At 34.1% G+C, this 24,064-nt stretch overlaps 1 protein-coding gene and 2 pseudogenes across 1 annotated transcript; all 3 read left to right on the plus strand.

The window, feature by feature from the left end:
- Positions 1 to 4,948: 4,948 nt before the first annotated feature.
- On the plus strand, positions 4,949 to 5,317 carry LOC143556892 (putative receptor-like protein kinase At5g38990 pseudogene; annotated as a pseudogene).
- A 4-nt stretch (positions 5,318 to 5,321) lies between these two features.
- Positions 5,322 to 9,175, plus strand: LOC143556893 (uncharacterized). Its single transcript, XM_077046107.1, has 6 exons — positions 5,322 to 5,949; positions 7,167 to 7,399; positions 8,247 to 8,382; positions 8,465 to 8,598; positions 8,697 to 8,766; positions 8,856 to 9,175. The coding sequence occupies exons 1-6, from the start codon at positions 5,322 to 5,324 to the stop codon at positions 9,173 to 9,175; spliced, it is 1,521 nt and encodes a 506-aa protein (XP_076902222.1).
- Positions 9,176 to 21,081: 11,906 nt separating this feature from the next.
- Positions 21,082 to 23,251, plus strand: LOC143556895 (putative receptor-like protein kinase At5g38990 pseudogene; annotated as a pseudogene).
- Positions 23,252 to 24,064: the final 813 nt, after the last annotated feature.

Raw genomic sequence — 24,064 nt, forward strand, 5'->3', positions numbered from 1 at the left:
TAATTTATTGGGCAACCGGGTACACCACTCATGGAGAACAAAGTTGCATCCGTACGTGCATTTGTAAAATGGCAACCCCATGATTGGTCTCAAGCATCCATCGCATAAATCTTCAACCTCTTGCATTGGTTTTGTGATATCATTGTGTCGTGAATCCACAATAATTAATGGATGCTTATGACTATTATGGGTTAGGCTTGTCTTATTACTTTTTTTGAAAACGAATTCTTTTATCATGTTGTAAGTTTGATAGGAAAACGGGAGTTGGAGAATATCAGGATCATTTTCATTATATAACAATAATCTGTCTTTGCGTTGTATTCGTGTAGGTTGTAATCGTACAGGTAAACAATACTGCTGCCGGCGACCTTTATAAGAAATAAGAATGGTTAAATACTCTATTGCATCAAAATGTAACTTTCATGCAACCTTACATGTAAATAGCTGTACCAAAGAAAATACACCAAGGGTGTGTGTTTGCGAGTTTTTTCAAAAAAAAAAATAATAATAATAATAATAAAAAAATAAAATTGGAGTTTGAAATACTTGGACTTAGGAACTTTTTATTTTTTCTTAAAATGAATTGAAATTAAAGAAATTAGAATTTATGAAAGGATTAATTTTGATAAAACAATTCATAAAGGAATTGGAATTTATCACCATAGTCACAGCTCACCTATCGCCACCATTGTCTATTGACAAACCCTAAGTGGCCACTGTCGACTTGCCCACCAGCTGGGCATCAACCCGTGCCCCCGTTGGTTGTGGGATGCGGCAATGGCGAGTGTTTGGAAATTCTACCATTTGAAATTGAGAACTTTGAGAAACATTTTGAGAAAAAAAACCCATTAAAAAAATTTTAAAACGAAAAAGAAAACCAAAAATTTTTAAAAAGTAAAAAAACCAATAAATTTTTATTTTTCATCCCGGTTTCATAAAAAAAAAACTGATTATACACGTATATATATTTTTATTTAATCTCGATTTACATAATGTTCACATGCGTACATTATCGTTTATCTTAATCATACATTACTAATATATTAAAGCAAAACTATGTGGACACATGTCATCTTTTTAAGGTGTCCATATAGGATGACACATAAACTATTTTCAAAATTAAACCATATTTAAATCTATTAAATTTAATATGCTACATTTATTATATTTTTAAAATTCCAAATTAAATTTTCATTAACTCACATTTAATGGTGATTTCCAAAAATAAAAAAAAATGTTTAATGTTTATTTATTTATTACGTATTTTAAACTAATTTTTAAATACTTTGTTTCAAAATATTATTATTATAAAGATTCATTTGATTTGCATAAAACAACTAGCATATGCCTAAACCATTAAAGGTCTTTTTTTTCGAACGTGTGTACATTTAAATACCCATAATTTGCCTTCTGTGAAAATTTAGTAAAACTTGGCTTGATTCTTGACTTCATTTACCATTTTAAAATTAAAGTTATCATATCGTACCATTGAATTATATATAAACATCTTTATTATTGATCTTATATTCTTTATTCAGCCCGTGTATACACAGGTTACTAACCTAGTATGTGTATAAAGAATAATATGTATAAAATTAAAATTACGTATTATACATATATGTATAATTTTTCTAAATCGATAATTTTTTTTTTACTTTTTTATTTTCGTGTTTTTTTTGTTTTATAATCTTTTTATCTTTCTTAAAAAGATTTTTTTTTGTTCCAAAATGGTTTTCAAAGTTCTCAATTTCATAATAGTTCTCACGTAATTTCAATCCTACACACACACACACACACACACATATATATAGGGTAAGGTTAAAATGAAAACCCATTTGAGTTGTGAAAACCCACGAAAACCCTATGTAACATCGGTTTTTTTGTTACATGTAATATATGTTGTAAGTTGTAACATTTAATACAAAACATCGAAACATCATTCACTTTAATTGTGGACCACAAGATTTAAACATTAATTAAAAACTTGTGGTTTAGAATGAGTTTATAGAGTTTTCACAACTCAAGTGGGTTTTCATTTTATACTTAGCCTATATATATATATATATATATATATATACATATGCATATTTACTTGTAATAGTTTAACATAAAATTTATATAAAAAATGTATTTGAAAATAATTCTAGAAGACCAATATAAGAAGAAAGGAGGTGAATAAATGTAGGAAAACCTTCTTTTAAAACGAGACAGGGTAAACAAAGAAAAAAGTAGGTAACTAATGCTAAAAAAAGGTTTTGGGGATAATTTGGTACCACCCTATAAATTGTATATAATTAGTGAAAAAAAGACAGTATCTTACATTTCGTTGCAATTAACTCAATACGATAATTTGTATTAGATTTACCTCGATATGGGGGCGTGCGTCTTAAATTTACACACGCTAGATGTGCATAATATCTGCATTTGTCGCATTTGAAAACCCAAAGATTCTCACTTTTCGAGAATGAATTGTCACATAACCTACATGAGGGATGAAATTTGGCTTGTTGGTCTACTTTTGAAAAGGAGTAAGCAAGGATTAGTGGGTGCGAATGAGAGAAATTGTCACATGCAGCATCTTGAATTAATAACCTTTTTTGGTTTGAAAATACAATCTTTGTGGATGAAAGAACGAAAACATGTAATACATTGATAGAATACCCCTTTATGTTCCTTCCCACAAGCATAACAGTATGTCGAAATCTCTCTAGGGATGGGAATTAACGGGTGTTGGTGGCTAGGATGATAAAGAGTATGATATTGCACTCCATTCATACCGCAATATAAACATATAATAAACATGCATTGAGAACACTGATAATGAATATTGTACTGATTAGTACTTTTGCATGTATGGCAAATCCTTAATACCTCATCTCTAACGAGGCTAAGAGTATGTGCATTATGGGATGCGTGCTCTAATATTGTTGGAAGCTCTGCACATAATTTATGAAGGGAGTAACTACATAGTTTACAATGATAGTAATACCGATGTAAATAGGTGATTTCTTCATTGCACCGATCACATGGACATCGAAAAGCTTGCTTGGCAATCAAATCCTCCTCATCGTCGTATACTTCTTCGTCATGGGGATATTTTGGATTCAGATCTACGAAACTCAATGAGTGTTCATGTTGTAACACCGCCATAGTATGTTATTTTGGGATTTAAAAATGGAAGGAACAAGAGGAAATGTGTTTTTAAGTGAATTGAGAGTATATTGAAAGGATTGTGTTACGCTAAAGAAGGTATAAAGGAGATTATATATGAGAAACTTTAAATGATTAAGGTTCCTTTCTTTGTTGATCCAACAAGTAAAGGGATAAATGCATTTTGAGTTAATTACTTTGGAATAATTATCTAATTGCCTGTATAATTGCACTTAATATAATACAAAAAGTTTTGTTCGGGCATTAAAATGCATTTTATAAGTGTAATTTTCTCTTACATATTTGCACAAATATACATATATTAGTCTATAAAAGATAAACTACATTAATGTCTTATCACACATTGCGCATGAGGTAACTTACGTCATTGATTTAAAAAAACATGCGATGGTAAAACTGTACATTTATTCAATTCAATTTTCATCCTAATTAATCATCCGCAGCCAAGATTTTGCGATTTGTGATTTACGTTTACCGCTGTCAGATTTAGCAGTTAATTTGAGTTCCTAACTTATGAACTATGAAATCGCTTTTCTTAATTATCGATCAAAATCAGACCTCGACTCCATAATCGCTTTTATTAACTACTTTACATGACGCAGATCGCCGTCTCTACATCAAACACCAGTGGTGCTTGGGACACCACTAAGAAACTGGGCATTTGAGACCGTTTTTAAGTGAGCTGTGATAAAATAGCATGGAGTTGTTTGCGACCACCATTTTGGTTGCAAAACGCCATTTGCAACTGGAAACTCGGTTGCAAATGTCAGTTTTCTGGTGTCAAGTCATATGTGGAAGTGAGATGTGACAAAATACCACAAAGAATTGAGGCTCTAATGTTGAATATTTGTTTTTTTTACCTTTTTAAACTAGGATTTTTTTTATTATTATTTTTTATTTTAGAACTTCAAATCATTAACACAAACAATTCTAGGATATATGGTGTTTACGTCAAGACAGAATGCAAACATGCAACGAGCTATGTCGTAAGCTATTTTTGAATTACAAAACGGCAAAATCTAATCCTATAAAAATTACATTGACAGATCTTGGGATCATACCAATATTACTTTGTCCGGTTCATACTTTTCTTTGAACCCAAATACATTACCTACAATGGAAGTAAACATGTTAGTAACAGAACCTTCTTCAAAAAGGTCTAATGGGTAAGCTACATAAGCAATAAATTGACTTTCTTCTCCAGGAACAGGCTCGATGCCATAGCATCGGCCTTTGTAACGATCAAGGCTCATAAGTCCATCGGTCCATACAGTTGTCCATGTACCAGTAGAAGATTCGGCGGCTACTGCGGCTTCTGCTTCTTCAGGCGGAACTCTAGGTTGAGGAGTTACTCGAAATGCTGCCAAGATATCAGTATCCTTGGTTTCATATTCAGGAGTATAATAAATCAATTTATAATCTTTAACACCGGCTTTGAATCCAACACTTGCTTTAGTCTCTGTTTGTGGTGATATAAATCCCTCCCTACAACTCATTAATTAATAATTCTCACAACAATAAGGTCTACTCGACATGAATTAGGCGTTAATGAAACTTTTTACAGGAACCTTTCACAAAATTCCCAACTAATAGTAAAATTATCAACTAGTCACAATGTTTTATTTTGAATTAGTCAATAAAAGTAGATGGATAAGCATTTATTTAATTTGCAACGACTTTCCTATAGTATAACGCGTTTACTTTCCTTCAAATATTTTGACAACTTCATATCAAAACAAGAATACAAGTTCATAACCAGATAGTTGACAAGATCACAATGGCTTTAACTTCAGAGAAACCATGTCATATCTACCCTCTTGTTGATATTCAATCAGCAACGAAAAACTTCGACGATGGATTGGTGATCCGGCATGGTGGTTTCGGGAAAGTTTACAAAGGTCGTCTGATCACCGGTGAAAAAGATTGTAGCACCAGTGTTGCCATTAAACGTTTAGATTCTATGTCCGATCAAGGAGCACCTGAGTTTAGAGCTGAAATCGAGGTGCTTTCTAAGCTGAGGCACGCGCATTTGGTGTCTCTTATTGGTTGTTGTGATGATGAGAAAGAAATGATTCTTGTTTATGAGTACATGCCCAATGGAACACTTTATCATCATTTGCATAATAGAAATGATTCTTGTTTATGAGTACATGCCCAATGATTCTTGGATGCAAAGACTCCGGATAGGCATAGGAGCGGCACGTGGATTGGACTATCTCCACACAGGTGTAGGCACCCAGCGTGGAATCATACACCGTGACATGAAAAGCTCGAATATTCTGCTTGATGAGGATTGGGCAGCCAAGATATCGGATTTTGGGTTGGCCAAACTATGTCAAATAAATCAATCGACTTACGTTCACACCGGCATTAAAGGGACTTTTGGGTATCTGGATCCGGAGATTTTCATGACTGGAAAATTCACAAGAAAGACGGATGTTTTTGCCTATGGTGTGGTATTGTTTGAATTGCTATCTGGGAGGCACGCAGTCCTCCCAGATGGTGATGACGATTTGAGTTTGGCACGCTGGGCTCAGAATTGTGTTAAAGAAAGAAAACTGGATCAAATTGTTGATTATGAAATAAGAGGTACATTATTTTCAAAAAGTTTGAAGGAGTTCGTCCAAATCGGATACCGTTGTTTGCATAGTGATCCAAGAGAACGCCCTACGATGTCTGAGGTAGTCGTCGCACTCCAGCTTTCACTGGCGTTACAAGAGAAGTTTGAGAGGTGTGCAAAACCGGCAGGGCTATTTGGATTCACTTGGAAGATGCCAAGTTATATGTTTCCCAGAAAAAAAGAAATTACCGGTACAAACTTCTTTTTTGGTGTTTATACTAGGATGTCCTTACCAGTTATATATTATTTGAACTTTTGGATTTAATACCGGGAAAATTCCCAAACTAGCCATTTTTGACCAACTTTTTCCAGTTTTAGCCCAAGATGAAAACAAATTCCAAAAATAGCCAAACTAATCCGTTGGAGCCGACGGAAACCGTTTCTGATCTGACGGAATAATGAGCATATCAGGACGCGCCACGAAGCATACTATTCCGTCGGATCCGACGATTTTCCATTTTGTCCTACGGATTAATGAAACAAACCGACGTATTAATAAACAGTCGGATCTGACGGTTCAGTTCATGCTTCCGTTAGATCTGACAAACCCTAGACTTTTCGATTCGGGGGTTTTTGATTTTGAATTCTAGAGTGAAATTGAACACTATGGTTGTGTTCAACTCGAAAAACTAAGCAATTTGCACTATTGATTTGCTTGATTTTGTGGAGAAATAAGAAAGATGGAAATGGGGTTTGATTATAGAGGTTTAGGGTTTGAGAGGTAGAAGACAAAGAATTCCGTCGGACCCACTAAAATTCAGTCGGATCCGACGGAATTTTAAGAAATTCCGTCTGGTCCATTAATACGTTGACACGTGCGCGATTTTAAAGGTCCAAAAATTCGTCGGACGGTGTTAAAATTCCGTAGGATCCGACGGAATAATTTGGCTATTTTGGAAATTTGTGTTGGTCTTGGGCTAGAAGTAAAATAAAACATGATTGTAGAACAAATATATATTAAAAAATTGAAGAGGTATCTTGGTAGTGAGATAAGACTTAGTGACTATAAGGTCCTGGGTTCGAATCTCACAAAAGGGGGTTTTCTCAAATATTGAGTTTCCTCCTGAATTGGTGGCTTGGTGGTGGATATGATCGCGTGGTACCACTGTTGGCATGATGATACTCCAGTGGTCCGTGAGTGATCCAAATTAGTCGTTCAAAAAAACAGATTGAAGAGGTTATTAGTAGTCAATCTGCTTTACTTTTATAAATAAAGCATTCATATTTTTGGGGCTTGAAACATGGCATATTTAATGTTATCAGAACATCAACTTGTAATTTTAACACGAGGTTGACAAATTCATCAATTTGTACACTGTGTTTAATGTTATAGATTTGCATCTGTTTTTATAATAACACCGTCTAATGCCTGCAGGCGACAAATTCAACAATGAAATGCTTATTGATTATAAGCAAATGCATGCCCAGTCTTTCAAAATATTCTCATATGATGAATTGAAAAATGCTACACAAAACTTCCAAAATGCAACAATAAGTGACCGGCGCGGCTGGGTATACAAAGGGTGGATCGATAAGAAGTCGTATTCCTCCTCTGAGGCTGGTTTTGGATTGGCCATTATGGTGACGTCATTCCACCGTAGACCCAAGGTAAACAATTACAGTGAAACTCTATAAATTGATAATGTTGGGATCGAGATATTTTATTAATTATTATTATATCGATAAATTAATAATTTATTAATTTAAAGAGGTTCTACGTATGACCTTTAAATTTCCAAGTGCAATATACACATTTACAAATTAATTGAATTTGTCAAGTTCATTGTTTTTGAATAAGTAAAAAGTTAATTCATGAAACAAAAATTAAATTACAAAAACAAGTTTTAAGGCACATTTCTTCTCCATGTACAATAAACATGGTTAGAAATTGATCACTTGCTAGATTATCCTGTTGAAAATAATGAATGTTACGAGGTTCAAATCATTGAAGAAATTGTGGCGGATACCATTCAAAATCCGGTATGATTCACTAGCTTTGGAACACGGTTACTCGGAAAGAAGCATTGCAAGCGGCAACAACTCTTTTCGACTTTTTGTTGCAATACAAGAAGCCAATGCCCCAACTTTTAAGTGCAATAAGGAGATTTAAAAATGAACTCAATATAGATTTGAAGTTCATCAAAAAAAAAAAAACAAGTGGTTGTAGTTTCATTTTTTACTATACAATCTTAGAATTTGGAACCTTTAGTAATTATTAATATATAGTTTTGTTGGGACCAATATATATCCACTGTGATTTCAAAAAGGTTATTGTCTTATTATTTTATTGATTAGGGTCCAATTTTGCACTCGTCTCAAGTTGGGACCGGACAAATTATTGATTTTATCGAGGTTATCAATTTATCAAACATTAATATTAATGATATGCTACTTTATACAGTTCACTGCCTTTACTTTGCATTTGCATCCTGATTAATTAGCTTTTCATATGTAGGAGGATATACATCAATTGGGTAAATTCTGTCATCCCAACCTTCATAGGTTCTTAGGATATTGTTTGGAAGGCGAAACGTTATACCTTGTACACGAGTTCATGGAGAAAAGAAGCTTAAAAGATTACTTGCAGGAAGGTATTACTTCTAACTTATTTAAATTTTCAATTTGAAAACAATATCATTTGAGAGAGTAGTATATATTCTTTCTTGGCAATAGGAATTGAAACCATTCCCTTTATTACGAGGGTCAAAATAGCGGTAGGAGTTGCCCGTGGCCTGCATTTTCTACAAAGTAATCAGCTGCTCGTCGAAGGTTGGATACTGGACACGGATGAGATTTGGCTTGATAAGGTAAACTTTGAGATGTTCATGATATTACATTTCTCTATGCTTATTTCTCTATCATTAATAATCATAATAAGTCCTCATATATAATTACTCTTTTTCAGGAATTTAACGCAAAGCTTTTCTACTTCGATGTAGCAATGTTGTTGTATAGACTACGGTACCCACTAGCCGGTAAAAGTTATCACTTTGTTTTACTCTTTTCTATAATGGTTGTATGATATAATTTGCATATGAAATCATATCAAATTTCACTATTTCAGGCCATACATCTAAGAGAAGGCAGTGTGATATCAATGGTCTTGGGATGTTACTGATGGAAATACTTAGAGGGAAACCATTTGTTTTGGATTATTTGGGACGAGAGCATTGGTCTGGCGAAGTTGCATTAGCGTCAAATACGAGGACCAGGGATCTAGTGGATCCACGAATGATATTAAACGATTCTGATAATGAGAGCGCGCATGAACTGCTTTCATTAATACTGAAGTGCACTAGGCACGACTACGCAACGGAACAAGCTTTAAAGGAACTAGAACAAATTTATAGCAGAATGAAAGATGGTAGCATAGACTGTCCTTAAAGGTTGTGATTTTGTCTCTGACTTACTAGTGGTGTAAACACATCGATCCGAATGCAATAAAAAACACAATGCACGTAGTATAGATGTGTCGTTGTAATTCCTCTAGCCGACTCCAATTGGGGTCGGTTTGGCAGAATCTAAGAAAAGAAAATGCTATCGGCGGCAATTTTGTTGGTAATCATTCGGTAGTTATGATTTAGCGTTGGTCCATTGTCACAACTTTTTTGTTGGACCTCGATGGGCATTGTCGTATGTCAGTGGATTCTTTATGTTGCACACAATCACACTCGGTTATAAGAAGTCATCTTAGTGTTAAAGACATGAGTATGACAACTACACTTACGGGCCATAATAGGCCTGGCCATGTGTTAATGAGTTAGTTTAGGTGACACAAAGTTCTATTAGAAGCTATTTTTGTGTTAAAGATTTATGTATGATTAATGAGACACTTATGGGCCTTAATGGAATGCGAAATTTTATGTATGAAATCTATTAAAGAAAATATTCTTAGAAATAAATACTAATGTAAAATTAGATTCTAGCAAGTAACTAATGTAAAATTACAACAATAAATAGGTTACACAAACAAAAGTACATCATTTCTCTCATTCTAGACATGACTTTGGATGTCTTTGAAGTTTTAAGTGCGAAAATGTTAGGAAAATTATCATTTAGTTAAACCAGCCAAACCGTAGACGACCCCTTATGAAACATGCCAAATCGAACACAACTCGTTTAGTTAAATAGCTAACCAGAACACTTGGACCAAAAGGGTCAGGCGCACACAAGGCGGCTGTGATCGGAGACACGGAATATCTATAATTTTGTATGCAAGTATTTTTTGTTAGCCTCTTCATATTCTATTTTAGGCCCAAATATTTAATATTTTATTACCCATTACATTTCTTAAAAAATAATAATATTATGCCTTATATCAATACCTTGGGCCAATATTTTTTTTCCCCAATTAGCATAACTGAAACCACCGAATCCAAAACTAAATCAAAGCCGAAATCTGAAAACCAAAATCCTGAAAACCCGAAACCGAATGGTTTAAAAAAACTAAAAAAGCGCAAATTTGATTGTTGCCGCGGCTTTATCCCAAAACCGCACCTATACAAATGGCTTAAACATGAATTAGAAGCAGACAGTCGTGTGTTTGGCACTTGACATATGGTGATATGGGAATTGATGCTTCACTTTAACAAGTCTAAAAGAATCTCTTTATTTTTTCAACGTTCTCATTATTTTATGTACAACTTTTTAAGTTTATAAACAAAGAATATTACTAAAACAATCAATAATTAATGGTTCATTCCCTTTTATTTTGGTCAAAATAGAGAGAAAGAAAGTAGACATATTTACTTTTTAGTTGTTTACTCTATTCTTGTAACTAGGGGTGTGCAACTTAACCGTCATAACCATTAAACCGAACTATAACCGACATAACCGAACCGATTTTAACCGATAACCGACATAACCAGTGGGTCGGTTAATGAATTTTCAAAAACCGCCAAATATGGGTCGGTTTTGGTTAAAGATAATTCCAAAACCGCGCATAACCGAACCGACCCATTTATTTAATAAACAATATGTTTTGGATTAACCTCCACCAAACATATTGTTGGATTATATCATTTTAAAATTTTTGGTTCAACGTTTGTTATCAAATTAAGTTGAATTTCATTGTTCGATTATATAATATGATTCCTTTTTTGTATATTTGGTATTAATATTATGGATTGTATACTTTGTAAGATTATCTCATGTCGTTTTTTGTAATAATTGGTACCAAACTTTTAGAACAATTACATTGTTTTGGTTACGGTTAATCGACTCACTATAACCTACAAAACCGATTAACCAAAACCGCCATAACGGGTCGGTTATGGTTATGGTTATCCATTAACCGACATATCGGTTATGGTTATGGGTTTAGCTCAAAACCGCCCCAAACCGATCCATGTACACCCCTACTTGTAACGTACAAACAAACATATACACATCATATGTGCGTATGATATTTAGAGGTTTTTTTTTATCAAAATGAGTGGAGCGGAAAAATTATTTACTATTGTAGGTTATTTTGAAAGTATTTAACAAAATGGGGATTTTTTTTTCTTTTCTCTCTCCTTTTTATTTAATTCTTTTTAACTCTAGGGTTAGAAAAAAAAAAGAAACACAAAAAAAAAACAAAAAAACAAAAAACGATTTTGATGAAATACAGCAACGTTTTTAATAGTCTCATCTAACATCAATTCTTTATATCTTTTATTTTCAATGTTTTCGAGTAACTAACTATAGTTTTAACTTTTTTTTAACTAACTTAATATAATATTTTTTTTTATAATTTTTTCTTCTATCAAGCCATATATGCTAGCTATACCCACAAATTAAAATCATCTAAATAAACTTCAAAATGAGATGAGAAACATAAAAATCACACTAAACAAGCTTTCAAACTAAACTGTCTCGATATTAAATACAAACAAAAATAAGAATGTCAAATAAAGTTAACACTGATGTTAAGTATTGGTTTATTTTCGTTCTATATTCGTATTCCATTTCAAAGTTCACTTTTATGGTCTTTATATCCCAGAGAAATTTCATTTTCCGTTCTAAAAGTTACAGCCACATTTCTCTCTGCAATACACGAATTTTACTCAAGTTTTTTGGTGCTCATGGTAAAGGTATATAAAGTTTTCATTTTGTTTCTTATTTTTTAGACACAACGTGTGAACTAATATATATTGAAAAACCTTTTTTGATAAAAAAAATTAGCTCTTTTGCAGAACCAGGCCACGTTTGCTCGTAGGAGCGTAAGCCCTCACGACATTTGCCTGGCACGGTATTGGCACTGACCGACCCATGTTTGTAGGCCCTGTAGAACGTTTAGTGAACTTTTCGTTTATTTAATAAACGAACAAACATGAGCACACGTTTTGTTCATTCATTTTTGTTCGTTCATTTATCTTTGTTATTTATGTTTGTTTACGTACATTTTTGGATGAATCATCTACTTAATGTTTTATATTTATTACCTCATCAAGAATGAATCGGTAATCAGGAAAATAAAAACGTGATTGCCAAACTTGCAAAGTACTCTTATTTAGGGGTGTTCACGATCCAGTTTGACCGGCTTTTGACGGTTTTCATTATTGAAAACCGAAACCGAACCTTTGAAAATTAAAACCAAACCGAACCATTACCGACGGTTTGGTTCCGGTTTGGTTTCACAGTTTAAACTATATAAAAGATATAAAAGCTAACATAATACTTTTCCAAAAAAGAAGATACCAGTTACAATAAAAGTTTATAACAGTCCATATAAGTTAATATGAATATAAAATGCATAAGTGAAAAAAGAAAAACATAAGCAGTGCATAAAACAATTTCAAGCATCTTAAAAGCTATTTCAATGGTCACTAACTTTAAAATAGATTTCAATAGCTAACCATGGAGGATGGAGATTTGAGAATTTTATATCCACTTAGTCTATTTACTTCAGAAAAATTACCCTTAATTCAAATGTATTTAAGTGTGATAGACAATACTATTCATATCTAATATAAAATATTTTTAAAAAATTTAAATCTAACGGTCCGGTCCGGTTTTATACGGCCTGTTTTTGGTGTAAACCGTAAACCAAACCGTTCTCTACGGTTTGAAAATTTTGAAACCGACCGACCACAAGCTAAGAAAAAAAAGCGACCGTAAAACCAAACCAATGACCGATTCGAATGGTTCCACAATTTCAAACCAAACCGTAAACACTCCTACTTTTATTAACCAGAAAATCTCACAAAAAAAACTGATTACATAATCGAGTATTTATAATAACTAGCTAACTCCTAGTTATACTCGACTTCAAATACGCTTTCTTTATCTAATAAACATTTGTAGATAAACCAAACTTATTTAAACTATTATCTTATTATTAGATCAAGTGTAATCGTATTTGGGAGCTCCTTGATTCCAAGAAGATCTCTCCTCTCCTTAAACTTGTTCTTTGCTAAGGCTTTCATTAAGATGTCAGCTCGCTGTTCGGTTCCATTTACATGAAAAACATCGACTTCTTCCGCCTCATAACGTTCACGAATAAAGTGATATCTTGACTTTATGTGGTTGGTCCTCTTATGGAATACAGGATTCTTTAGCAATGCAATGGCCGAGCTTTTACCAATCTTCAGACTAACTTTATGAGGTGATTCACCCAACAACTCAACTAATAAATCTCGTTGCCAGATCGCTTGACATGCAACATTAGTAGCAGCCATATATTCAGCCTCACAAGACGAGAGTGCCACGGTTCCATGTTTTTAAGAACACCAAGAAACCAGATTCCTTCCATAATAGTAAATAAGTATATTGGTTTCTAATGATCCCAACTATTGTCTTTTGGTCAATGCTGGTCCCAACTTTTAAAGTATTTGTTCCTAACGGTCCGCGACTAACAGAATCCTAACGTCGTTAGTTTCAGGTCGCCGGAGAAATAGTTTTGGCCAAAAAACGTTTTCCCGATGACCTGAAACTAACGGCGTTAGGATTTTGTTAGTCGCGGACCATTATGAACAAATACTTTAAAAGTTAGGACCAGCAGTGACCAAAAGGAAATAGTTCGGACCATTAAAAACCAATATACCTAGAAAATATGACTAGTAGTACTCTGATCATCATCGGGATCGATGTTATAACTGCTATCACACAAACCAATTAATCTCTTTGTAGCTCCTCGTTCATATTAAATTCCAAACCCCATAGTACCCTTCATATACCGAAGAATCTGTTTGATAGCCAACCCATGAGACTCACAACCACCCCAACTGAAAAGGCTAAATCAGGTCGGGTGTGAAGTAGATATCTCAAACAGCCCACCACTTTTTTATACTTAGTTGGATCAATTTCGGTCACTTCTTCAGCCTTTGAAAACGCTAAACTAGACTCCATAGGAACATGAGTCGAATTACTTGGTTCCATGCCCGTTTGAACCAATACTTTCTTTGCATACGATTCTTGTTTTATTTTAATACCACCATTTCCTTGTATTACCTCAATCCCAAGATAATACGATAACTTTCCCAGATCTGGCATCTCAAACTTAGACGCCATCCCTTTCTTTAACTACAAATTAATGATCTGGATCGTCCCTGTAACAAAACAGATCATCAACATAAACAACAACAATTAATAAGTGTTTACCACCCATCTTTCGATACACCGCCTGTTCTTTCGAGCACCGAATAAACTTCATTTATTTTAAGATCTGATCTAGCTTGGTGTTCCATGCTCTTGGAGCATGTCTAAGCTCGTATTATGCCTTAGACAATTTATAAACCTTATGCTCTTGGCCTCGTTTTTCGAACCCCTTTGGTTGATTAACATAAATGTCTTATTTTAGAACATCGTGCAAGAAGGAAGTTTTCACATCCAAGTGGTGGATTTCCCATTAGTTTGCTACTTCTAGGGAAATTAGCAAGCGAATGGTCTTAATACGAGCAACCGGGGCAAAGACTTAATCAAAATCAATCCCCGGTTGTTGAACATACCCTTTTGCCACCAGCCGCGCCTTATGCTTGTTTATTGTACCGTGTGCGTTTCTCTTTACTTTAAATACCCATTTTACCCCAATAACTTTTAAACCTCTTGGTGGCTTGACTGACATCCAAGTATCATTCTTTGTTATCAAGTCAATTTTGGCTTGCATAGCTTTAACCCATTCATGCTTCGATTTGGCTTCTTCATAACAATTTGGCTCGTTGTCTGTCGTAAACCATAATTCACCGCATTCCAAGTCAATATGGAGGCTGTAGTCATCTAACCTTCTTGGCAAAACGTGAACTCGGTCCGAACGCCTCAGACCGATGATTGCTGGGCTAGTTCAGTTGCAGCAGGTGATTGCGGACCCTGAACTAAAACAGAACCAGAACTAGCTGCTGATCTTGGGTTGCTACTGTTTGTACTTGGGCCATCAACTGAGTTATTGTTATTTGAAAATTTTAGCTGCCAACATCACTCGTAGGTGCCCCGTTACTGGGCTCATCCCCAGTTATATTAATCGGCCCAACCCCTGTATAGATCAAACTTCCCCATGGTATAATGAACATTCTTGGTTTCCCATCTTCACTTTCACTTACATTTTCCCAGTTTTACCCGATACTTTCGTTACTACATGTGAAATTTGTCAATTTCGGGTTATTTTATACTTGTATTCTTAATGTAAACCCGACCCGTTTTGTATCCCGAACCTTTCGATATTATCAAAATGATGAATTGTATGTTAAATATTTGTTTTATAGTTGTTGGATAAAAAAAACACCCTTTTCGGTTCTTAAAATTCCCCGAAAACGCTCAAAACGAACTCCAGGGACTAAAACTACCAAAATGGAGACTTGAAGGACCCATTTGTAGTTTGTGCTTTTTGGGTCTATAACCAACCCATTTTCATGAAACACCCTTTATGAAACACCCATTCAACTTACTCTATATATACACACCCATCTTCTTCATTTGTGCTTGCTCATTTCTTCATTTCTCTCTCAAATTCTTGAATTCTAAGGTTGTTCTTCATAAGCTAATCTTTCATTTTAACTAGCTTCTCAATACTTAAAGCTTGATGTTACAACATATATATAATATACACTCCTTGTTTACCTTCGGTCTTTCATTTCTCCGGTCTCGGCCGGTTGAAATGTCGGGCTAGTAAGGCAAGGTTACATGGAGGACTTTGTAGTCCTTGTTTATATATTTAACAAATCTAACCATATAACTTGTTATACTTGCTTAACTTCTACATATTTTAGTTTATTGTTCATATTTGTCAAGTTCCATGGTATTGGGTATGTGGTGACTAGCCTCGGTTTCATCCCGAGTTGAGAATCGAACCAAAAACCGAACTTTTGTTTAAAAGCATTATTGTTAACTTTTTGAATGTAAAACTTGAGTATTATTATTTATAAGTTATTTTACAAGTTCCATGGTAATTGGGTATGTGGTAACCATCCTCGGTCTTATTCCGAGTCAAGGACCGAACCAAAAACCGAACTTTTGTTTAAAAGCTTTATTGTTAACTTTTTGAATGTAAAACTTGAGTATTATTATTTATAAGTTATTTTATAAGTTCCATGGTATTGGGTATGTGGTGACTAGCCTCGGTTTCATCCCGAGTTGAGAACCGAACCAAAAACCGAACTTTTGTTTAAAAGCATTATTGTTAACTTTTTGAATGTAAAACTTGAGTATTATTATTTATAAGTTATTTTACAAGTTCCATGGTAATTGGGTATGTGGTAACCATCCTCGGTCTTATTCCGAGTCAAGGACCGAACCAAAAACCGAACTTTTGTTTAAAAGCATTATTGTTAACTTTTTGAATGTAAAACTTGAGTATTATTATTTATAAGTTATTTTACAAGTTCCATGGTAATTGGGTATGTGGTAACCATCCTCGGTCTTATTCTGAGTCAAGGACCGAACCAAAAACCTAACTTTTGTTTAAAAGCTTTATTGTTAACTTTTTGAATGTAAAACTTGAGTATTATTATTTATAAGTTATTTTACAAGTTCCATGGTAATTGGGTATGTGGTAACCATCCTCGGTCTTATTCCGAGTCAAGGACCGAACCAAAAACCGAACTTTTGTTTAAAAGCTTTATTGTTAACTTTTTGAATGTAAAACTTGAGTATTATTATTTATAAGTTATTTTACAAGTTCCATGGTAATTGGGTATGTGGTAACCATCCTCGGTCTTATTCCGAGTCAAGGACCGAACCAAAAACCGAACTAAACCGAGTTCACTCGCTTAAGACACACAAGTGTGTTTTTAGCCACCAAAACTCATATTTTTCTTCAAGATTATATTTTAAATCAATTTTAGTTAGTTTCTAAACATACTTGGCATGTCGGTAACCAACTTGATCTTATAACAAGTTCGAACCGATAAGGTCGTATACTCGCTTAACGAACGTTAAGGTTCTTCACAATAGAACTACATACTTGGTTAAGTCTATTTTGATTTTATTGAGTTATCTCATAACATTTATTATTTTGGGAAGTTAACTGTGAGCTTGGTCAATTATCAAGTCTCGAACCGACAAACCCGAACACTCGTTTAAACCTCGTTTTGGGTATTCTTATAACCAAGGGTTTTGCAATATCGCATTTTAACCCACATTATTACTTAACATAGGTTGAGTAAAAAAAGAAAAAAACTAATGAATAGAATACCGAGACCCGGTTTCGAGTAAACTTATTTTACAAAACTCGTTTCTTTAATTTCTCAAATATTTACATTTTAAATCCTAAACTTTATTTATTTACTTTATTTATCATGTATTTTATTTTAAACCCTTCCAAGACTACCTACTAACACAAGACCCGTTTAATATAGGTCTTGCTCGTTAAACCGATCTCTCCGATTATTCACGACACTATCTTTCAAGTTACTTGTTAATGTGGGTACTTTTTCATCCCCCGTTTTCCATCTTTCATTTTGGGGGTGGCATTGCATACTTATTCAAATTCAAATGATTTATACTTGAGTCTTAAACCACAACACATATTGTATATGTTTACTTAAATAAATGCTCGATTTGGTGTTATATGCTTTACATGATTATGTGCAAATTCTTGAATGCTAAGGCGGGTAGCCTCTTGAATGCTAAGGCGGGTAGCCTCATCAAAGTATGATCATACGTTAATTCCCAGTATATATGGTATCCCCATATAGAAAGGTGTCGTCAATGTATTCTTATTGACGATTTCATTATTGTCGTCAATGTATTCTTATTGACGGTTTTATTATTTAAATTGTTGCTATTATTTATTGTTTTCATATACTAGTTGTAGATTTCATACTATATACTTATTGTCCAAAACTATGAAAATTGCTCACCAACCTTTGTGTTGACAAACTCTATTTTATGCAATGTTACAGGTTTGATGTTAGCTTGATTGGATTACTTGAAGAAACTTATTATCTTGGCTTTAGGATATTAGAAAATAAAAGAACAAGTTATTTGTTTATCTACCTATTTGGCATTTTGTATGAACAATTGTTGTGTTATTTATGATGATATGGATTTAAATGAGTTGTTTAAATATTGTAACTTTATAGTGTCATTGTGCAATGAGCAATCATGTCGCGCCTCGATGTTTCCGCCTTCAATGGTCGGGGTGTGACACTACATCTCGGCTTACAATTACCTTACGATTCTTCGGGATGTATAATCAGTAGGCCTTCGAACCCAATTCTGTTCCTAGATGAACCAGTGGAAATGACATGTTGTGACTCGGATTATTAGATATGCTGCATGATGGGTTGCATCCCCCGTAGATGATTCGAAACTTGCAATGTTTTCATGATGCTTCAGGTCTTCTTGAGTAGTGTTCGGTTCCGATGTTCCACCACACCATTCTGTTATGGTGTATATGGTGCGGTGAGATGTCCGTTTAACCCACTTTCTTCACAAAATTTCCGGAATTCATTCTATGTAAACTCCCCACCCCTATCGATTCAGAGGGTTTTAATCAATTTTTCAATTTTCTTCTCTACAAGTGTCTTAAAACTCTTAAATTTTTTAAAAGCATCACCTTTTTCTTTCAAAAGAATAATCCACATATACCGTGAAAGATCATAAATAATAACAAATATATACTTGTTACCTCCAAGAGTTGTTGGTGTTATGGGTCCAAAAAAGTCTCCATGTAACAATTCAAGAGCACGAGTGGCTCGAAATGGTGTTTCACTCGGGAAGACACTCCTTGTTTGTTTCCCCCCTAAGCATGATTCACATATCTTTTCTTCATACTTAATTCTTGGAAGTCCAAAACCCCATCTCCTTCCTTCCCATCATCTTTAGCTTATCAAACCCGACATGACCGAGTCTGTCATCCCACTTCCACGTGTCCTTCTCAATCACCGATTTTAAACAAATCGGGCTCCCAACCTTCAGTTTTACTTTGTAAAGTCTGTTTGTTGATCTGTTTACCGACATAACTAACCGGCCTTCACTGTCGTGCATGGTCAACAACCCGTTCTTCATTCGGATGTCACATCCTGACTCAGTGGCTTGTCCCAGACTGATTATATTGCTTTTCAGATCTAGTATATAATACACTTCAGTCAATAAATGTTGTTCATATTTTTTACCTTGAACAAATATTGATCCCATGCCCTTGATTCCAACCTGCGAGCCATCACCAAACTTGACCTTACAAACCATATATTTTTCTCATTCTTGTACAAACCCACACATTTTTAAACTTATTCCAAAACACTCTACACATTTCCATTCGAGTTTTCAATCAAAATCGGTTCACACATTTATAATATGTTGCATGCCTTTTATACGTAAGTTTAGCGTTTAACGAACCATATATCTTTATTACAAATTTATATCTTTCTAAACCCTCTTAACCAAATATTTAACATTTTAGTATGTTAACATATATATGTAGAGTTTAGCTATAGATCCTCACATTTAGTTGTCTGGATCTAGGATGTAAACATACTTTCATAACACTTTGTTATAAATGAATTTTATAAAGTGATTTTAAAAAAAAAACAAGTTTATAAAAGACACAAGATCATTATTTAATATAAATTGTAGGGTGTTTAAGGCCATGGATAAGCTTTATAAAACATAGATTTTAAGAGGGGTTTAACTTACAAATGCTAGATTTAGAAAAATAAAACAAATAGGATTAGTTGATGCTTCTAGGCTTCCAAAGTAGCTCTAAACTTCACCCAAAACTCCTAGCATCTTGTTCATATTTGTAGCTAATTCGTTGGATGATGAAATCGGTGAATATGTGATAAGAGTCGTGAGCTTCAAAGGGGGCTTGAGTGACATCTAGTATTTTATCTTTCTTTGAAAATGGAATGTGATATAAAACGAGTCTTGGACCAATTATAAGGATCATGAGATATATAATAATATATAAAGTTACTATGGATGAAAGATTTTGTTTGAATAAGATAATCGAAAAGGACATCAAGATATGGTTGGTGGAGTAAGCAACGTTGAAAGAAGGCATGGTTGAGTAGTTTCTTGTCTCATAGGTTCATGACTACATGATCACTAAGAAGATATTTTTAATGGTTAAAAAAATATTTTTTTTTTCTTTACTTTATTTTTATATGAAATTTTAAGTGTTGGTTAGGTGAAAACGAGTGAGGTTCGTGTTTGGTTGAGTGTCGGTGTGAGGGTGGCAAGGGTTCGGTTGTCGGTTCATTTCTGTATAAATAGACACAAGTCGGTCTTATTCGATGTTTTTTATATATAATCGAACACTAGCTCATTAATGTATAAAATACTTACTCGTACACGTTTATTACTCATATATATGAATATATACATAGGTGCATGTAAATAACATTTTGCGAGACATATTTCTTTTAAAATAGGATACATATAGTCGAACGTAAATACTATTTTGAATTTCGTAAAAGAATTTATAAATATAAATCTCTATGTATTATTTACTCGTTTAATACTTTCTTAGTATTGATATTTTATCACCAATGTTTGTGTATGTCACACATACTAGTGTGACCCAGTAATCCTTAATTGATTATCAATACAAGACATATAATGATATGGACTTTTAGATTTACATGATGACCTCATCACTCATATTCAAACTTTCCATAAATGTTTTCAATTTAATTATTACTTAAAGTTGTACGGATAGTAATTTGTTTTGACACGGTGTCACATTTGTGTTCGTTCACGTTTCTTCACATATGTTCATTCACTTTGGTTCAGTTATGTTTGTGAACTGTTCATTTAGGCTTTAAATGAATGAATATAAACGAACATAAATATGTACATTTTTTTATTACATATCTCAAAATGTCTAATCCTTAGTATTTGTCTAGGTGTTAGATGCTTGAATATTGATTACGATGGCTTTACCGTCAAAGAAACTATGTCCTCGTTACTCACTTACTGACATGCGTTTAGCAACCCAAAACTTTCAGGAAGAAATGATTGTTGGGCATGGAGGTTTCGGGAAGGTCTACAAAGGTCACATCAAGAGTGAAAATGGTAGCAACATCGTTGTGGCCATTAAGCGTTTGGACTCCATGTCCAATCAAGGAGCACTCGAGTTTAATGCTGAGCTTGACACGCTTTCTCAGCTGAAACATTCGCACCTTGTCTCTCTTCTTGGGTGTTGTGTTGATGACAATGAGATGATCATCATCTTCGAGTACATGCCTCGGGGAACTCTTGATCACCATTTGCACAAAAGTGATACTCCTTTGTCTTGGAAGCGAAGACTAATGATAAGTATAGGGATTGCACGAGGATTAGATTACCTGCACACTGCTGCAGGCACTAATCATGCTGTTGTACACCGTGATATCAAAAGCTCTAATATTCTGCTAGATAATGATTGGGAAGCTAAGATATCAGATTTTGGGCTGGTGAAAGTATGTCCAACGAGTCATTCAACTACTCACGTCAGCACCAGTGTTAAAGGTATTATTTAATATGTTATTAGCTAGAGTTTGAGTATTATATTGTCACCATGAGTATAAGGAGATAGTATTTGATTATGTTTTCTTGTATTGAATATATAGTTGATTAATAATACGTAACACCTCATGGGGTTTTCATTATTCTACAAAAGGAACATATGGGTATCTGGATCCAAACTTTCAAATGACGGGAAAATTGAACAGTAGTACGGATGTTTTTGCCTTCGGAGTGATATTGTTTGAACTGTTGTCTGGGAAACGTGCTGTCTTTAGTCACGGCGATGGAGGATTTTAGTTTGGCAAAGTGGGCTCAAAAATATGTCGACAGAAAAACCTTTGATCAACTTGTTGCTCCTGAAATAAGGGGACAACTTTGTCCCAATAGTTTGAAGGCGTTCGCCCAAATTGCGTACTATTGTTTGCATGATGATCCTAGGAAACGCCCTCCGATGCATAAGGTGTTGGCAGAACTTCACCAGTCACTAGCTTTACAAGAGAAGTTCGACAATCCTGCAAAACGAGCAAGGCTATTTGGATTCATTTGGAAGATACAATGTTTTGGTCTTCCAACAAAGGAAAATTTTGGTACAAATTCTTTTTATCTGCGCCTGCATTTATAATATGTATATCCTTGTTACCCATATTTTTCGACAAGTAATCCATGTTATCACATCCACTTCTTCATCTAGATTAAAACGATAAACCATACTTCTGCTTTCACCTACAATATTTTATAGGAAAATTGGAAATAAATAATCTCACTTTTTGTGTATCGGCCGATAATAATCCCATATTTAAAAATCGCTACCAAGTACCAACGGTCCCACCTTTCAACTATTTTTGTCTCAATGGTTCTCCGTTAAAAAATACTTAAGATCGTTAAGTTTTTTCCTAGTTTCAAATCGATGTTTTAGGGCTTTTGATCGGAAGATTAATACGAGTCGTCAAATATAAAACTTATCTCGAACGGTGATTCAAATGGCTTGATTTTTGTTTATTGGAAATTCAAGCTCCCGAATTGAAGCATTGTTTCGTCGTTTGGATCACCATTTCGAGATAAGTTTTACATCAGTCGACTCGTATCCTTCTTCCGATCAAAAGCCCTAAAACATCGATTTGAAACTAGGAAAAAACTTAACGACGTTAAATATTTTTTAACGAAGGACCATTGTGACAAAAATAGTTGAAAGGTGGGACCATTGGTAGTAATTTTTAAATGTGAGATTATTAACAACCAATACACAAAAAGTGAGATTATTTATTTCCAATTTGCCTATTTTATAAACAAATAAATATGCAAAAATTAAATTAGTGTGGTTCAAGCCAATAACTGAAACAGCTAAGATTTGAAACAAAATTCAATGTTTACTGAATCAATTTGTCGAGTTTCATGTCACATCTCTTGAACCATCTTAAATGCAAAGGCGGTAGGAATATTAATAGAGCATAAATATGTAATTGTCACTAGGGGTTGCTTAGATCGATGTTCAGTATTTTCGGTTATATTTGATTGTTCTTATCTGTCTATAACCGTGCAGTGCCTACCGAGGATGATGGTTTTGAGAATGAAATGCTTCTTGATAACAGAAGATAACATGATGATGGCTAGAGGAGGTTAATTGGTTAAGATGCATATAATAAATTTGAGTTAAACAGTACAAAAAATTAACCAACCAAACAGTGTCACCCGGGACATATTTGGCGTGATAAAATATATATTGTATTGACAATTATATAGCGCAGAATGTTCAACAAGGAAACCCAACAATTAAGGAAGGAATAACAACTTTACAAAATTAAGAATAAATTCAAATGTGATCTCTAATACCTCCCCTCAAGCGAATGGTTGGTGTTCGTACAACAAGCTTGTCGCAGAACTTTCCAAAGGAGAGATTTGGGTTGCGGTTTGGTAAAGATATCAGCCACCGAAAGCTTGATAGGTATGAACTAGGTGTGTAGTTTGCTAGAAGAAACAAGCTCACGTGTGAAATGGTAATGCGTACCGATATGCTTGGCACGCTTATGGGCTACGGAATTTAAACAAAAACAGCACTGAGATTATCAGTGGAAGGAGCATATAACTTTACATACATTTCGTTTGGAATATGTTGTGTACCATAAGGAGCTCTTGGGTTTGACCCTTATGGTTCCATAGGTTTTCGTTTTTTCGCTTTCGCTTTTTTACTTTTGTTTTTGTTCTACTTTTACGGTTTTACCTTTTCACTCCTATTCATTTAGTATAATATGAACCATTTTAATCTGTTATCTAAAGTTTTGATGTTAGAACAAAAGATAATCAACAAATTGAGTAGATAGATAAGCGGAAGTTGAAATGTAATGACATGTTGACAATAAATCCCTCCGCAATCGCATCATTACAACTTTAAGAATCAAGACATGCCTCATG

The sequence above is a fragment of the Bidens hawaiensis genome, unplaced genomic scaffold (assembly GCF_021521415.1).
Source record: "Bidens hawaiensis isolate Kalapana, Puna unplaced genomic scaffold, B.hawaiensis_p1.1 tig00018749_1, whole genome shotgun sequence".
NCBI classification, from domain to species: Eukaryota; Viridiplantae; Streptophyta; class Magnoliopsida; order Asterales; family Asteraceae; genus Bidens; species Bidens hawaiensis.

Bases quoted from the DNA above. Each gene is read 5' to 3' on its own strand.
- LOC143556893 (XM_077046107.1), top strand. From the start codon at position 5,322: ATGCCCAATGATTCTTGGATGCAAAGACTCCGGATAGGCATAGGAGCG. The intron at 8,599-8,696 runs GTAAACTTTGAG...ACTCTTTTTCAG, and splicing joins ATGAGATTTGGCTTGATAAG to GAATTTAACGCAAAGCTTTT. The intron at 8,767-8,855 runs GTAAAAGTTATC...TCACTATTTCAG, and splicing joins ACTACGGTACCCACTAGCCG to GCCATACATCTAAGAGAAGG.